General features: G+C 44.3%; 1 protein-coding gene across 1 annotated transcript; it reads left to right on the top strand.

The window, feature by feature from the left end:
* The first annotated feature begins 5,673 nt into the window (after nt 1-5,673).
* LOC308426573 (uncharacterized protein) lies at nt 5,674-16,706 on the top strand. The gene is made up of 4 exons (XM_080924397.1): nt 5,674-5,732; nt 5,827-5,966; nt 10,139-11,367; nt 15,105-16,706. The coding sequence occupies exons 3-4, from the start codon at nt 10,156-10,158 to the stop codon at nt 16,434-16,436; spliced, it is 2,544 nt and encodes an 847-aa protein (XP_080780523.1). The 5' UTR covers nt 5,674-5,732; nt 5,827-5,966; nt 10,139-10,155; the 3' UTR covers nt 16,437-16,706.
* Nucleotides 16,707-18,173: the final 1,467 nt, after the last annotated feature.

Below are 18,173 nucleotides of genomic sequence, written 5' to 3'. Positions count from 1 at the left end.
TGCCCCTGGTGACTGCTGAGCCACCTCTGTGTCCTGCGGCAGAGGTCCCCACCCCGACATTGTGTCCTGAAGATGAATGTAAGCATGTGGAGAGATACATCCTCCCACCACCCTACTCAGTGTATAAACACTCGCTGTCCAGGGTTAGCTCAGACTTTAACCTACTTCTGTGTGCTTCAGTACTTCACAGAGGAAAGCTGTGGCTGCCATCTTGCAGAAAGAAGTTGTCAGCAGCTGGCAGGGCCTGTGAAGGGACAGATGCTAGCCAGCCCACAGTGGCAAACATGGCTCTGGCAGACTATGCCCTTCTCCTCCATTCCCTCTGCCTTGCTAAAGCCAAACAAATTAAATCTGTTAGATTCCATTCCTAAAGCTAGTCACCAAGATCTATCCTGTTTATTTGACCACGTCTTCCTGAGGTCTAACTACCAAGGTCCAGCAATCAAAGAATTGATGTTCGTCAACCAAAATCCCCTTTTGGCTGCCCTAAATTAACATGATCAATTAAAATTAAGCACCTCATCCTAACACAGGGTTTCCCTGTTTGCCTTCATAAACTGCCATTTGCCTGTGAGCATATCTACCTCCATATCCAGAGATAGTCCTTTGTCCCTCTAAGGGACAAATACCCTTTCCCCTTCTCCCTTGTTCCCTTCCCCCTTCCCTCCATCTTGTCCCTACACTAGTTACACACTAGGCCTTACAGCTAACAGCCAGGTATGAAGAGTCTCAGGCTACTGAAAGGCTACGGTAAATGACTAATGTTCAAATCACTGTGAGGACAAGAATGTTGAACACAGGACTGAAAGGCCAACACGGAGACAATCGTCATGTACTGCAGAACCCAAGAAAGTAAAGGGAGAAAAGCCTGCCATGTGCATTTAACAACGGTTAACTTTTCCATGTCTTCCTACAGTGAATCCACGACTAACCAGGAAAACAAAAGGTTTACTTTAAACATGATAGCTTGAAAGGTTTCAACTTTCTGTAGCTACAAACAGGCAGTGACTGTGTGAAGGTCTGTACCTGCAGCCAACCTTATTGTAAACAGTGAGTGCAGGCTGTTCCCATTGGTCCAGAACACTTCTCACACTTTGAAAAAACAGAACAAAGTATGGGAAGTGACACAGAGGTGGGGTACTTGCTGACAGGAACCTAGTGTGGCGGTTCCTTGGGAGGGAGGTCCAGCCACCAACTGACCAATGCAGATGTAGGCTTGAGGCCAACCAGCAGACTGAGCTCAGGGAACCTGGGGGGGGGGGGTGGCCGAAGGACTGGAGGAGAGGAGGGGGAATTGCAACGCCATTGGAAGAACAACATAGGCTGGCCTGACCACCCAGTTCTCCCAGGGGCTAGATCACCAACCAAGGAGTGCACCTGGAGTGACCCATGGCTCCAGATACGTATGTGGCAGAGGATGGTCTCACCTGACAGCAATGGGAGGGGAGGTCCTAGGTCCTGGACTGTGTGATGTTTCAGAGTAGGGGAATGCTGGAGTGGTGGGGCTGGAGAGTGTGGGTGGGGGAGCACTCTCATACAGGCCAAGGGGAGGAGGGAGAGGGATGTGGGATGGGAAGTTGACGGAGGGGATAACTGGGGAATGGAATATCATTTGAGATGGAAGCAAAAGGAATGATTAATGAAAGAGAGAGAGAGAGAGAGAGAGAGAGATGCCACAAAGACCTAAGGTCAGCTCAAGTTTGAACATTCGGATGTGTGTATGTATGTGTGTGCAACGTGTGTGAGTAGGGAAAGACATATATTTGGGCTTGGGTGGCATAACATGGAATATTTATTGAATATATTGAGTGGCTCTTACTCATTTCACTACATTGTTAAGGACAGTCACCGTCGGCTCCTCCACAAGAGAAACTGGGAGCATGAGCCAGGGCACAGGCAAGGTCCAGCTCTGGATAGAAAACAGGGCCAGCTATGCACAAGCCCTACGGAATGGGAGGGGCGCAAACCAGCCCTGGCCCCACCTCCCCTGGAGCTCAGCCCTGGAGCACTGTCTGACCCACCTCCTGCCACCAAGCCTCAAGTCAGGATTGTCCCAGGTTCAGCAAATAAATGCAGCTGCCGAAGGAAATGAAAACAGGGGCAGGGCATCTGAGTGCATGGGTGAGGCTCAGAACTGAGAAAAAAGTAAAATGTCAGCTCTTAAAGACGGAACTGTGAGTGCTTATCTTAGATTTTCTTTCTACTAACCTCTGGCCTCCCCTGAGACTTTCATCATCTCTAGCTCACAAATCCCCAGCAGAGCTGACATTTTACTTTTTTGGTACTCGCATAAACACACACACACACACACACACACACACACACACACACACACGTCCAGCCCTCACTCTCTTCTCCTATCTTCCTTTCACACATGGTCCCAGGAATCTAAAAGATTCCCCACAGGTTGGAATCCAGTCTCCCGGGTCTGCCCTTTCGTTACTCCACCCAGCACTGCGCTCAGCAGAGCAGAGCTGGTCATAAATCACCCCTCCCACTTCCTGTTTATTCGGCTAAGAAAAGGAAGTGGTACCAACCTTTCAAACCCGTGCTTCTGAAAGCCTGGGTAAGCTTTGAGTGGCAAAGTGTCACTGCCACCTAATTAAAACATCACAGTAGAAGATGTGTGTCATTTTATGTGAATCCACCTTGGTCATTTATGACATAATGCAAGTACTTACGGTTAATGTTACCACAATTGACTAAAATAAAGCAAGAATGATAAAAACGTGTCCAGAGTCATTGCTCCGTTCAGGAGGGTGTCACAGTTACAGCTCTGTTAAGTAGAGGATGCTGGGGCCTGAGGCCACCATCACCCCTTGATAGATGAACCGGGAGAGGCAGACACCAGGGGCTCAGGGGAAAGTAGTCTGAAAGCAAGCACACTGGGTTCTGAGCTACAGACAGCACGGAATGGATTCCCTGGACATTTGTTAACATGTGGACCGAGGTGTTTGGTTCAGGGCACGACAGGGTTTTCGGGATTGGAAGATGGTACAAAGGTGAAGGTTTAACAGGGAAGTGGCTAGGAGCCTGGAACAATGCTATAAACTGTGTCCAAGGACAAACTTCATCCTGGGTGGTCACAGCACACATGTCTGCACCACAGACCAGATACAGATACCACCAAAGTCAATTTGTTGAGCCAATGGGTTTTATTGGAGTTTCTAACAGCAGCAGAAACTATTCAAAACAGCTGCATCACCAAGGTCCACCCCTGCATGAGGGGACAGCTCACAAAAGCTGGGAACCAGGAGCAGCAGCTCAACAGGTCAAAGAGTGCTCTTGACAAGTGATTCTGGCCTCTCTTCCAGGCAGCTTGCTGGGTTTCTGCTTCCTCTAGGAAGCTGGTCTGGATGCTGACTCTTCGTCTGGGAGGGACTCTCAGCTTTTATTGCTCTAGCAGGGAAGGTTCTAGTTAAACAAGTCATTTTCAGTGCTTCTGTTGTTCTGTGTACCCATACTCCTGAGCCCTCATTCTGTGTATGTGTTCCTCCCTCTCTGTCCCTCTCTGTCCCTCTCTGTCTCTCTCTCCCTCCCTCCCTCCCTCCCTCCCTCCCTCCCTCCCTCCCTCCCTCTCTCTCTCTCTCTCTCTCTCTCTCTCTCTCTCATTGTCCAGCCTGCTCCTCTTTACCCACCTTTCTACTAAGATCCTGCCAGTAGACGCCCGGGGTTCTAATCTGCAGAGCTGCCCCGAGCCTCTGCGAGCTCCAGGGCTCATATCCCCTGCTACTGGAACTGCGTTTTGATGAGAACCGTTTCCTCTGTCTTCACTGTGAGTACCAGTCCCTGATCCACGCCAAGTCCACTCTATTGAAGTGACTCCACGGTGGCATTAAACTGAAAGCCATCCTCACCAACCCCACTCCTGGCCACGCCAGCCACAGACCTAACCATGGAGGCACACACTGGAGGGACAAGAGTCTAGCCCAGTGGCCTTCCCCGCCCCAGCATTGTCCCATGTGATACTGTTGGTCTGTGGTCATTCAGAGTCACTAGTCTGACCAGAGTTTGGATTTTAATAAATTAGAGGTGACTTATTAGGAAGGAGACTGATCAAGACCAAACCAGTGAGAATTCTCTAGGTAAGGTCCCAGCGACTGTTAGCCAAAGAATTATAGAAAGAAAAAACACAGTTAATATTTGTGGGGATCAAATCAACTCATATCCTATTTGGGTATGGGCAAGTCTCGATTCTGTAACAGATCTCCAGCAGGGCCTCAGCCATCCAAACAAGCAGTTCATACAACAGCGGAGCTTAGCAGTTAACCTGTTTAATCTTGTGACCCATTACCTTGGAAGATTATCTGGTGGCAGTAAAACATTTTTGAACAATTAGCAGTTTTTTTTAATTGAACAACTTTATTTTAAAAAACAGAGGTAAATGTACAGATTTTAAAAGCATTTTTGCATAAAAGTATATGAATACATTTTTGTCAGTACTTGATTTTTTTAAAGGTGTACATTAAAATCTTACTAGTTACAATGAGCATAAAGTACATGTAAAACAAGATATAACCTGGAAATAGTCAAAGTTTTTTTGGTGTGTAAAGATTAAGCATAATGATTTTTTATTTTATTTCATTTTATTTTTTAGCCTTTGTTTTTCTTGAACTTCATATAGTCTGTGAGTTGTTTCTGGGGTGTTCAGAGCTTTCTGGGGTTAGTATCCAATTATCAGTGACTGTATATTATGCCTGTTCTGTTTTGTGACTGGGTTACCTTACTCAGGATGATATTCTCTAGATGTATCCATTTTCTTAAGAATTTCATAAAGTCATTGTTTCTGATAGCTGAGTAGTACTCCATTGTGTAAATGTACCACAATTTTTGTATCCATTCATCTACTGAAGGACATCTGGCGGTTGCTCAGAAAATTGGACATAGTCCTACCTGAAGACCCAGTTATTTCATTTCTGGGCATTTACCCCAGAGACGCTCCAACACACAGTAGCAGTTTTTTAAGGGTAGCCCAACTGCATCAGGAAATAGGCCGTCTGGCCAACCGACAGAGCACAAAGTGGGAGAAACTTCCTCGTGGCCTATACAAGCTAGTGATAATTTTGCTTTCACAAAATCTAACACACATTACACATAATAATCAGGTAGTAAAGTCACTGCCTTTCAAAGAGATAGCCATCCATTGGATACCCAGAATTCACACAGAAGACAGGCATGGTGGAGTCAATTCGTAGCTCCAGCACCGAGGAAGGAGCAGGCAGATTCCTGAAGCTAGCTTGCCTAATTGGTGAAGTCCAGTCCAGTATGTCTGTCTCAAAATAAGGTGAGCAATATCTGAGAAACAACAGCATCTGCACACACATGTTCACCGGCACACACACACAGAGGGAGAGAGAGAGAGAGACGGAGACAGAGAGGAGAGAATGTCAACAGGACAACAGGCACAGAGCAGGGTTACAGCAAGTGTCTGCAGTCATTGCACTGTGGTCTCACTGGGTCTGAAAGTCAGCACTGCTCAGCAAAAGATGACATCATCTGAAAAGGGGTCTTGAGGTAGGAAGGCAGAATGGTCAGGGGGCCTGACACTGTGATAGGCTACCAGATACCCACTCAGGAAGCCCTGGAGTTGGCCACTTCAGCAAAGCTCCACCCCCCTCTCTGTTGAAGGATGTGAAACCTTTTCAACTGATTGTATAAGCCAGTCAGAGAGGTCTGGGAATAGAAACTAAAACCTACCCTCACGGCAGTCCCTCCCTTCAGGGACAAGGCAGGTAGGATTCAGATCTAGCAAATGCAGAACAGAGAGCAAAGACTGTAGACCAAGATCTGGAATGAAATCTGAAAACATCCACTTTTGCTTCCCAGCTGTTCTCTCCAGAGACAAGACACCAACCGCTGCCTCGGATCTGTTTCCTGAACGCCCCAGCTTCGAGGGTTCCGCAGACAGCTAACCCAGTGACCTCGCTTCCAGAGAAGAGGTGACATCCCAGGAGGGTCAGGAGCAGGTATGTAAAGGGCTCTAAATGCAGCTTGACCAGAAACCCTACTTACTTATGACATCAATTTTATGGCATCAGCGGTAGTCTCCTGGTACCAGAGCAGATCTTCCGGTATGGCTGATTCCACTCCGAGGTTGTTCACAGAAAGCCCCTTCTCTGTCTTCTGCACCACAGAGCACCCAACCCACCAGCCAGGCAGCAACAAACTTCCCTATCACCTGCCCATCCTGGGTCTGTTGTTTTTCTGATACCAGCTTGGGCTTGGAGAAAGAAGGCAGCTTTCGTGAACGAATTCCTGATTGGGGTGGAGGGTTGTTGTTGTAGCTTTTTGTTGTTGTTATTTTTGGTGTTGGTTTTGATCTCTCTGAGAGCCTCCGGCTGGTCTAGAACGTATAAATCAGGCTGGCCTCAAACCCAGGGAGATCCATCTACCTCTGCCTCTCTGCCTCCTAGAGCTGAGGTTAAAGGCATGCACCACTGCACCCAGCTGAACTGGAACTATTTTATTTACCCCATGAGAATAAAATCCTATCCAGAACACCCACTGCTATTTCCTTGTCTAGGAGGGAACTGTGAGAAGCCGTTACCATCGTAACCAGCATTAACAATACGTTCACTGTTTAGGGGGTGGGGTCATCAGATCATGCGGGAGTAGCCGACCCTGGGGCTAAGATTCCCACTGAATATAGTCTTTGGCTTCTGGGAGTTGCTTTATCTACTCACTCAGAATCTCTGTTCAAGTTTTATTTTGCTTTTTATGAACTCGAAAAGCAGCATATTTCCTTACAGCTTGTTCATACATACCGGACCAGTTGCCTGGCTCTGCCACAGCCTGTCCTGTGGCGCAGCTCTCTGGCTGCCCTCCCTGTTCAAAGTTCTCAGTTCCCATTATCCCACTGTCCACTCGTGTACCCCATATTTGCTACTACCTATCCCCCAAAGCTAGTTTACCCCTCTTACGGACCCCCTTCCAGTTTCCTGGCCTCCGCAGACCTTTCCTACAACATAAATGTAGGCACCTACAAATGAGAAACTGAAGTCCACATTTGAGAGAGAACGTTGGGTTTGCCTTTCCGACACTGGGTGAACTCACTTAACACTTAGTAGAACTGCCAGTTTTTCTGAAACGTATGTCCTTCCATTTATATCATGCATGAATCCAGTTCCATTTTGTCTCTGTGGTAAGTTTCCATTATCCACAGACCAGGTGACACACATCTAGGCTAATTGCATTTCCCAGCTCTTGTCACTAGCACAGTAATGAACAACTTCAAATACCCTTGTGCTGGGATCTAGAGTCCTTTGGGGCTATGCTCAGGGTGGTGCCACTGATTCTGTGATGGCTGCGCCTGTTTACAACCCCACAGCAGCCAATAAGGACGCCCCTTCCCCTATGCCCACACCAGCATCTGCTGCCATTTTCTCTCTTGATAAAAGCCTCTCTGACTCGGGGTGAGATGAAATCCCAAAGTAGCTACAATCCTCGTGTTTCGATGGCTGAGGATACTGAACACATCAAAAAGAATTATTGGCCATTTATATTTCTTCTGAGAACTCTGTTCAGTTACATGTCCCATGTTTTGATTGGGCTGTTAGTTTTCCTGTTAATCGGGGCTTTTTTTTTTTTTAAGTCCTTTGCTCCCCTCTCATCTGGCAAACTGTCTCTTTGCTGGACTGTTTCCTTTGCTGTCAGAAGCTTTTAATTTCTGTGAGTTCCTGCTTGTAGTCCAGGCCTTGTTTTCTGAGCAGCTGGAACCCTACAGGAAAAGCCCCTCCCTATCCCTACTTCTGAAAGTTTTAATTTTTTTTTTTTTTTTCAGAGTTTTGGGCACCGTTTCTTAAAGAGAACTCCTCCTTTCTCTAATAAGATCCTTTGTGGGGGAGGAGGAGGAAAGAAAGAAACAAAGAAAAAAAAAAAAAAGAAAGCCAGGTAGTTGTAGCCCTGTGGGTCCACATCTGGTTTCGAGACAATTCCATGTGCTTCTGTTACAGCTATTCTGAAGCAGCGCTTGAAGCACGTTCCCACCTCAGGACAAGCGTTGAATCTGTAGATTCATTTTCTTAAGCCAATCATTTTTACAAAATTAATTCTTCTAATCCTTTAGCATAAGTAGTGTGGTTTGGTTTTGTTTAGTGTCTTCTAAAATTTTTGAAGCTTTTAAAGTTTTCATTATAGAGACTTTTTCTCTCCTTGGCTAGGCTTATTCCAGGGTATGTTACTAGAAAGAGGGTTCTGGCTAATAATGTGAATGAGATTAAGCCCCACTTTCTTTTTTAGCAGGTTTGCCATTGGTTTACACAAAGGTGACCAAGATTTGTCCCTTAATTTTGAATCCTGTCACTTTGCTGAAATGATTCTAAGAATTCTCTGAGGAAAACTTTAGGTTCTTTTATGAATAGAACCTTACATTATCTTTGACGCTTCCCTGTTCTATTTTTATACTTTTTCTTGGTTCTTAGTGTCCTAGCTAAGACTTTGCGTGCTGAGCTGAAGAAACTGGGTGTTAGATGGAAACCCTTCTCTTCTTCCTGTGCTCAGTGCGTTTGCTTGAAGGTTTTTCTCCAACATTGGCTCCATGTTTGCCTCACACAACCTTTGTTATGTTGAGATGCGTTCTCTCCTTTCCCCGTTTCTTCAGGACCTTATTGTGAAGAGAATGTTTGATTTTTGTCAGATCCATGGGCTCTTAGGAGGACTGTCCCCAGCCTGAGCTTGAGTCCTCCCTCTGGGGGCCTCTTGCATTTCCTAAAATCTACCTGATTCTCCTGTGGCCAACATGAACTCAGTAACCAAGTCTGGCTGAACATCTAACACCATCCTATTTTCCTGGAAAAGTGCCATCGTACGTCATCCAGCCATAATGGGCCTTGGACCTGCTTTATATAAGAGACATGTGATCCAATTTGGGGTGTCCAGATACAGCTTGGTGCTGCTGGAGTCAAGAGGAGCAGACATGAGACCTGTCATTTGGTTGTTTGGAAGATTGTCTCTATGGTACCACTATTAAGACCTACAATTGCTGGTCAACCATCTTACCTTTCTCCCAACTAGGATGACACAGGTAGAATATTCCCGTTTCTGCATAGTTTAGGTCAAGGTTCAGCACACGGGCAGAACTGCTAGCAAGAAATCTATATACATTAAAAGAGATTTGATAGAGGGGCTAACCACCTGTGATCTGGCCAGCCCAACAGTAGATGTCTCCTGAAGGAAAGGCCAAGAATTCAGCCCATGAGGCTGAGTGCTACACCTGGCCTTCATTATCCACTGGAAACCCTAAGAAGTGTGCTCTAATCCCAGTGAAGGAATGCCTCAGCAGCAGAACGGATGGACTTGCCAGCGCTAAGGAGAGCAAGCAGGCATTTATGGCTGAGTATTCAAAAGTCACTTATGCTCAGTTCTTTGACAATTATGAGTTATTCTAAGGTTACTCCTGCTTATTATACAAAGCAGCTTCTATGGCCAAAGTTGGCAGCCATAATGATTTGTGGATACAAACATAAACATTTACATGGCAAATTGACGGGCATAAGATGCCCATTTGACAAAATAACAGCGGCAGCTTCCCCGCCAGAGCCTACGACCACCACAACCACAAGGTTTCAATTGCCAAAGCAAAGGGTTTTCAGCATCAAAGGCTGAAAGGAGTTTTGTAGATATCAAAGTCACAGGAAACCCAAGAGTCTTCCATATCCTTAAGACTACTCCTTCTGGGTATGAGCTGTTCTCTGATTGAAATTGCTATTCGTGTCAATTATTAGGATAAAACTGAAAACCTGAAAGTGAGTGTGGATGCCCTAATAATACCTCATTTGGAGAGACTGACAGAGCTTTGGACTTGGGTAATTTCTTTTCCAGACAGCATCTTGCCATCATAGCTCAGGTTAAGCTCAAACCTGTGATCCACTGCACAACCTCCTCAATTCTGGTGTTACAGGCTTGAATTTGTTCTTGAAAAACTAAAAACACTGTAAAGAATAGTCAAAGGTTAAAGAGTGGGGGTCAAACCGAAATTTAAAGTTAAAGCCAGGAGTAAGTGCTGTTCAGTCCTGCACATTTGGTTAAAGGGAAGCAAGTCCTTATTTATAATGTGGGGGCAGATGCTGGGTCCTGCTCTCCTGCTGGTTGTTCTTGCTGAACTAACTTGTTGAATTTCCTGGTTCTTTTCTCCATTTAGTACCATCGGTCCCAGGCATGGGTCAGACTTCCTCTTATACACCCCCTCCAAAGGAGGATCCTGATTTGACCTCCAGCTTTGGCACAAATCTTCAGAATTTCAAGATGAAAACCAAAATCCTGTCTGAGGAATTAATCGCCTTCATTGAATCATCCCTGGAGGGTGGAAACCTTCGGGGGACCGTTTCTGCAATCAGCCATGCTCTAGGTGACATGGGGAAAGCCCCGCTGAACATTGCAGTGATAGGTGAGACTGGGGCTGGGAAGTCCAGTCTCATCAATGCTCTACAGGGAATGGGGGCTGATGAGGAAGGCGCTGCTGCGTCCACTGGGGTGGTCTATACAACCACTGAGAGAACCCCATACACATACACAAAGCTTCCCAGTGTGACACTATGGGACCTGCCTGGCGTTGGGTCTACTGCCTTCCAACCACATGATTATTTGATGAAAATCAACTTCGAGGAGTATGATTTCTTCATTATTGTCTCTTCTGGACGCTTCAAACATAATGATGCAGAACTTGCCAAAGCCATTGTGCGAATGAATAGGAGTTTCTATTTTGTTCGAACCCACATAGATCTTGATCTAATGGTCCTAAAACCGGGGGATCCTAGGAGAGTCAATAAAGACATCATCTTAGGGAAGATTCGAAATTCCATTTCAAGTATATTTAAGGAAGTTATCCAACAGGAACCCCCAGTCTTCCTAGTCTCTAACTTTGATGTGTCAGACTTTGACTTCCCAAAGCTGGAAACCACCCTAATGAGCGAGCTTCCAGCCTACAAGCGCCACATGTTCATGCTCACCTTGCCAAGTGTTACAGATTCCATCATAGACCGGAGGAGGGATATGATGAAACAGAAGATCTGGAAGGAATCCATAATGCCAAGAGCATGGGCTACCATACCATTCAGAGGATTGACCAAAAGCAACATAGAAATGTTGGAAAAGACTTTGAATGACTATAGATCTTTCTTTGGCCTGGACGAGGCATCATTAGAAAACATTGCTGAAGATTTGAACAGGACACTGGAGGAACTCAAGGCAAACATTAAGTCTCCACATTTGCTCTCAGATGAGCCAGATACATCCTTAACAGATAAACTATTGGAGAACATTGGGCATCCTTACTTTTCAAAGGTTTTCCACTTGCAAAATTATTTCATTGACACAGTTGCAAGTGATGTTAAAATTATCCTCAGTGAAGAAGAACTTTTGACGGATAAGGTGAGCTCATTCAACTCTAATGCCTCTTTATATCCAGAGGAGTCATGGCAAAAGTTGTTCCAGGAAGCGCCCTTCTATTTCACTTTGTCCAGAAGTGACTCTAATGTACCTTGTCCTATCCATTTTCTGCACCTGTTGACATCTTGGGGTCTCTCTGGTTGAGACTCTTATCTGGTGCGCTCCTAAGGCTTTTCATTGTAAATCATCTCATTACTGCAGTTTATTTGCTTTGTTTTAAAGAAGCTTTTCCATCAAATGAAATGCTACTTGTCAGTTTGCTTTTGATTCCTATGCTTTGCAGACCCCGTGTGAAAAAACCTGATGCAGTTTTTCATACCCATTTACCCTTAAGAGCTTTGAGGTTTCTATCTCATATTAAGCTCTTTGGCCCACTTGGGGTTGGATTTTCTATATGTAAACAGTGAGGACCAAGGTTTTGTCTTGCCTGATGTACAGTTTTCCCAGCTCCATTTTCAAACCATATGCTCTTTGTGCAGTATGGGTATTTGGAAGCCTTGCTAAGATGTTGACTCACAGTAGATGCACTCTGGTAGTTGCATGGTTACATTTCTGGGTCTGCTCTTTCCGTCCGTTTGTTGATCTATGGGTCTGACTTCATGCCACTATTAGTCTGTTTTTGTCATTGTGACTGTGTTCTTGCCTCTCATATGATTGAAATTTTTCCATTATTTTTGAAGTATTTGACAGGAATTTAATTCCCTTCCCTTTCTTTGGAATCTTTTTAAATATTCATGTATACACTTATTTTGTATGTGTATTAGATCTTTACACACACTCAGAACAGAGAATCAGATCCCATTACAGATGGTTGTGAGCCACCATGTGGTTGCTGGGAATTGGACTCAGGACCTCTGGAAGAGCAGTCAGCGCTCTAACCACTGAGCCATCTCTCCAGCCCTCCTCACAATCTTTTATTAGAGAAGTATGATCTTTTGTGCGCACCATCACCTTGGCTATTTTGAATAGTTATAATATTCTATGTAGCAATTTGTGCTTCTCAGTGGAAATGTCTACCACTAATATAGTATCTCCTTATTAGAAAAATTCTCCAGAGAAGTGTGTCTTAGGAGATTGAGTTCTTACATAATATTAGGTTTATTTCCAGCTGGCCATCACAGTGCATATGTCCTGTCACTGTTCTGGTGGCAACAGTGAGTTTTGGCTCGGGCTATTTCATGTCAGAATCGTTGAGAACCATTGTTTCAGATGGTCACACAGACTGGAACCCTTATATGCTTCAATCAACTGTGACATGAATGGTAGGGTATAAATGATGCATTGTACACGAATTTAAATTCATTTCTGTAGCCACAACTACCAGGATTTCCTAAGTATTGCTTCTACTTTTGAATCTACTTATGGGCAAAGTCCCAGCACCAGAGAGGCAGAGACGGTCAGACCTCTGGAACTCTTACCATATGCATGGGTTCCTGCACACATGCCTGCAGCTCCACACACAAATTCTCAAATAATGACCCTGGGAGCTTTGACACTTTAATATATTATTCCTAGTGACAGTAGGGTCTATACTGATGTCCTCCTTTCCCTTACTTTTATTGACAACATGGCCTCCAAAAGATGACTGATTGCCTGACTCAAGAATAGAATTCTGTGTGCCTAAAGCTTCTGTATTGAAATCTTCATACATCAGAATATGAGAGCGGACTGAAGCTGATTTCTCCTGGCTGCCTGCATTTTCCTTCTGTTCCAACTCTAATTCCAAAGTCCTGTGTGTGTTTCTAGCATCAAAGGAAAAGAATACAGTGATGGGTGTATACCCTTCTTTCCAAATTTGAAAGATGTGGTCCTTTGAGAAAAACGTGTGGACTCTGGATGGAAAAGTCTGACCTTTAACCTTTCTCCTGTCTCTTCTGCCTTCAGAAATGAGTCTTCCCAGAGAAGACATTTGATGGGAAGACATTTTTTTTCAGATTTCTTAATTTAAAAAAGAAAAGAAAGAGTATTTTCATTTTTAGTGTCTTCTTTAATCAATTTCTCTCTTCTTCTTCTTCTCCTCCTTCTTCTTATTTCCTTCCTTCCTTCCTTCTTTCCTTCCTTTCTTACTTACTTATGTCTATATGCAGTTTGGGATTTTTGTCAGTTTTGTGGGTTGTTTCACTGAGGTTTGGGGACTGAACACTAGAAAAGAGGAACACATGGGGAATTTCTTAGGCACCTGTTTATAACTGAAGTGGTCCCCTAACTCCCCTATTGAAAAATAAGGAATAACATAGAGACATAGCTCCTTTCAGATGAAACTTTTTAGCATGTCGTTTTGAAGTTTCAAACAAGCACACATTGCACTTTATGAACATCCCCTCCGTTCCTTTGTCCCCAGATAGGTCACCTCTATGGCTTATCTACAATATAACTTATGTGTCTATGCAAAAGCTAAGTTCCAGGAACAGAGAAAGCTGAGCTGTCTTTCTGAGACTAGCTTTATTGTGTGAATATGACTGCCTACAATTACATCCACTTTCCTACAAATGACATCATTTCAATGTACTTTATGACTAAAAAGAAGTCTATTACATGTATATAATAATGTTTTGATAATATTAAAAACCAGCGGCTACCGTTTCCCTCTCCATGCGGAGTCGCGTGATCCCCGAGCCACAAAGCCGTGAACTTCACACCCCAGCTGCTTCTCTGCCACGCTGCTTTCACTCACCGTTTCCTTGGCAGATTGTTACCATGCCTGGCACAAACGTAGCGTCTGAAAGCGCTCTAGCATGGCACCACGACACACTTGCCCCTTTACTCTCTAGCCGCCCTGTCCCGGCTGTCTCTCTGCCAACCGGGAACTTTGCTCACATTCCCTGCAGCCAAGTAAATCAAAGCTCCAGAAACTTGTTATTTATCAATCAGATTTGCATGTTAAATTCTCAGTCCACAATACATCCACACAATAAACTCACAACCGGTTGACAAAGATATAAACCACCCACCTATATAAGATAAATGGACCTATAGAAATTCATCCCTTTAAAGGTATACATAACTACCTATGGCTACTCAGAGCTGTGTGGTCAGAGATGGGTCATCTTTGTCTTCCATCTTGCCTCTCGCTCTCCCCCTTCTTTTCTTCCTCCCTCCTTCCAAGACTCATCCCTGCCTACCCTTCCTTCTTGTCCAGTAACAGGCTTTGCTTTATTCTGGACCTGCCTTCCTGCATAATGACATCCTCTTTATAGTAATGTATCCTACCCTCTGTTGAACATGTCAAGAATCTTTTCAGCTCCCCACCTCAAGCCCTTCTCCCCTTATTTACAGACTACACAAGAGAAACTAGAATGGCTGTGCATAAGGACCAGAGGTCATGAGACCTAGGAAGTAATGCCACTAAGCACTCAAAAGACAGAGAGCCTTTGATATAGGTTGCTTGAGGTTTTTGATATGCTAATCTATGCCCTTAAGGATTTTACAACCTATGGGTATTAGTTGCAATAGGAGTAAACAGAATGCAAAGACTGTGTAGGAAACCACATTGAGACTAGGAAGAAAAAGGAAAAGGGAAGCCGCAGAAGAAGGAAAGGGCTGAATAAGGCATATGATGTGCAGAGCAGAGATGAAGCCAGAAGCCAGGAGAAGAAAGGAAGGTGCTTGTACTTATAATGGTGTCAGCAGCTGAGGTTCCCGCTTTACCATAAGAACAAATTCCTGGGCCTTGCTTGCTGTACTAAATAATTAGTGTCTCTCTTTTCTTCTCTATTCAGCATCCTTTGCTGCACACAGATACAAGCAAGTCCGCCTCTAGAAGACCCTCTCCTTTAATGGTGGCTCAACTTTTGGCATTGAGCTTTGACAATTTTTTTAAGAATTTCAAGAAGGAAAGAAAAATCCTCTCTGCAGAAACCATCACTTTGATTGAATCCCACCTGGAGGATAAGGACCTTCAGGGGGCACTGTCTGCAATTAGTCATGCTCTGAGAAACATTGACAAAACCCCACTGAATATCGCTGTGACTGGAGAAACAGGCTCAGGGAAATCAAGCTTTATCAATGCCCTGAAAGGAGTGAAGAATGACGAAGAAGGTGCAGCCCCCACTGGGGTGGTAGAGACAACCATGAAGAGAACTCCATACCCACACCCGATGCTTCCCAATGTGACAATATGGGACCTGCCTGGCATTGGGTCCACTAACTTCCCACCACAAAACTACCTAACAGAAATGAAGTTTGATGAGTATGACTTCTTCGTTATCATCTCAGCTACACGCTTCAAAGAAATCGATGCACAACTGGCCAAAGCCATTGCAAAGATGAACACAAAGTTCTACTTTGTCCGAACCAAGATAGATCAAGATGTCAGTAATGAACAGAAGAGTAAACCTAAGTCTTTCAATCGAGACAATGTATTAAAGAAAATTAGAGATAACTGTTCAGAGCATCTTCAGAAGGCTCTCTCCAGTGAGCCTCAGATCTTCCTAGTCTCTAACTTTGATGTCTCAGACTTTGACTTCCCAAACCTGGAGACCACCCTACTGAGTGAGCTCCCAGCCCACAAGCGCCACACCTTCATGCTGTCCTTGCACAGTGTTACTGAGACTGCCATTGACCGGAAGAGGGATTTCCTCAAACAGAAGATCTGGCTGGAGGCCCTGAAGTCTGGAGCATGGTCCACTCTTCCATTTGGGGGTTTATTCATTGATAAAACGCAGAAGTTGGAAGACACCTTGAATCTCTACAGGTCTTACTTTGGGCTAGATGATGCCTCACTGGAAAATATTGCCAAGGATTTCAACGTGTCTGTAAATGAGATCAGGGCACACATTAAGTCTCTCCATTTGTTAACAAAGAACAAAGACATGTCCTTCACAAAAAAGCTGTTGAAATATATTGAATATATTTCCTGTGTTACTGGGGGGCCACTTGCCTCAGGCCTTTACTTTCGAAAGACTTACTATTGGAAAAGTCTCTTCATTGATACTGTGGCAAGTGATGCCAAGTCTCTCCTTAATAAGGAAGAGTTTTTATCAGAGAAGCCAGGATTGTGCGTGTCTGACCCCACTGAATACTGGGAAGCAGGGGTGGAGCTGAGATACTAACCTCTGGACTGGCTTTGGATGCTAACTTAAAGCCTACTTTTAAGCAGCAAACATTTTCTGAGAAAGACCAGAGGATTCATCTCTTTCAGAGATAGAATATCACTGGGGAGAGTAGAAAAAGAGTTGTCCACAACTCTTCAATAGGATCTTCTTTCTTTAATAGGATCAAAAATGCCTTCTTTCATTAAGGCATCATGTATGAGAATATATGGCTATATACCTGTAACTTGCAATATCTTTGTCTAATTAAACTTGGATTCTTTGTCCCAAGGAGATTCCCCAAGCATTACCACACTCTCCTAAGATGAAGAAGTTAGTAGATTGTGTAACCATTTGTGCTTTTCTGTATCTGCCTCAGTTCCTGAATAATGACGCAGAGGTTCATTTATTTATGCATTAATGCTAAGTCTGCATTAATTATAACCCCACCGAGCTTATAACTAAATGGACCTATTTGTACTATTCTATCTCTGAGACCTGCCTGGATGATTATCTCTTCTCAGTTTCATACATTCAACTTCCTCCACAACTTGGAGGGTGAATCTCTTCAGCCTGACTCTTTCCCAGAGTTCCTCTCTCTCTCTGCAAGTTGTCCCACCTGTTTTCTTGTGCTTTTGTGTGGGCCATTCAGCTCTTTGTTGATGCTTTGATGTAGTGCACGAGAGATTTTTGCTACAATCCTGTCTTGAGGAATTTCTTTTGGGGTTTAGGAAGGGCAGGAGTCTGGTTCCCAGCATACATCTCCCCATGAGGTGGTATCTCTGTAGACATGGAAGCCACAGAGCAGATGGGATGGTGACCACTATCCATGCTCCCTCCAAGAAGATCTGGGAAATGTATGGATGAGTGAACACACCTGGAAATCAGTGCAGAGAGGGACATTTTATTCCACATCCTTCACCAGTCAACTGGATGAATTTGGAATTTGGGTGGTAGACAACATGGGCTCTAATTAAATTGTCATTCCTTGTGATAAGGTCACTCAAAAACAATACTTCACTGATTTACTCTCCAAAGGGATTGTTGGCACTTGTCCTCACTTATGAAGGATCAGCGTGTGGAATTGCTGACAGTTTATTTGTGCATAGCACCCTATTAAGAGCCAATGTCCCTTTTGAACATCTAACATCATGTTTTGTTAAAATTCCAGGCTTGCCTCCTGTGTTTATAGATTCCCTTCTAGAACATAGGCAAAGAGTCTAGCATGGGATTTCATGGGCAGAAATCAAGCATGCACACTTTTGCTCTGCACTAGGATTCTTCAGAGATAAAGAAGCAATAGCTCTCACCCGTACCTTCTTATAACTACGTCTGGATCTATGTAGTACTTGTATTAGTTACTTTGATGTCATAGTATCCTAAACGCCTGACAGAAACAATTTAAGAGAGGAAAGGATTAGTCTGGTTCTCAATTCTACAGAACTGTACTCTAAATGGAGTGGACAGGGTAAAAGAAATGACTCCGTGTTCAGGGAAGAAGGCTGTGAGCAGGTGACAAAAAGAGCTAGAAGACTAGCAGCAGGAGTAACAAGGTCCTGGCTCTGCTTCCATCAACTAGACCCTACCTCTGAAATGCTAAACAACATCTAAAACAGTGCCCCTGCTGGACAGCAGGTACTTAACATGAGAGCCTATAATCTCTCTCTCTCTCTGTCTCTGTCTCTGTCTCTCTGTCTCTCTGTCTCTCTGTCTCTCTCTCTCTCTCTTTCTCTCTCTCTCTCTCTCTCTCTCTCTTTC

The sequence above is a fragment of the Micromys minutus genome (genome assembly GCF_963924665.1).
Source record: "Micromys minutus genome assembly, chromosome: 10".
In the NCBI taxonomy this organism is placed as follows: domain Eukaryota; kingdom Metazoa; phylum Chordata; class Mammalia; order Rodentia; family Muridae; genus Micromys; species Micromys minutus.
Note: the sequence above shows the minus strand (reverse complement) of the source record. Positions and strands in the feature narration are given on the sequence as shown.

Bases quoted from the DNA above. Each gene is read 5' to 3' on its own strand.
- LOC308426573 (XM_080924397.1), top strand. From the start codon at position 10,156: ATGGGTCAGACTTCCTCTTATACACCCCCTCCAAAGGAGGATCCTGAT. The intron at 11,368-15,104 runs GTGAGCTCATTC...TTCTCTATTCAG, and splicing joins AAGAACTTTTGACGGATAAG to CATCCTTTGCTGCACACAGA.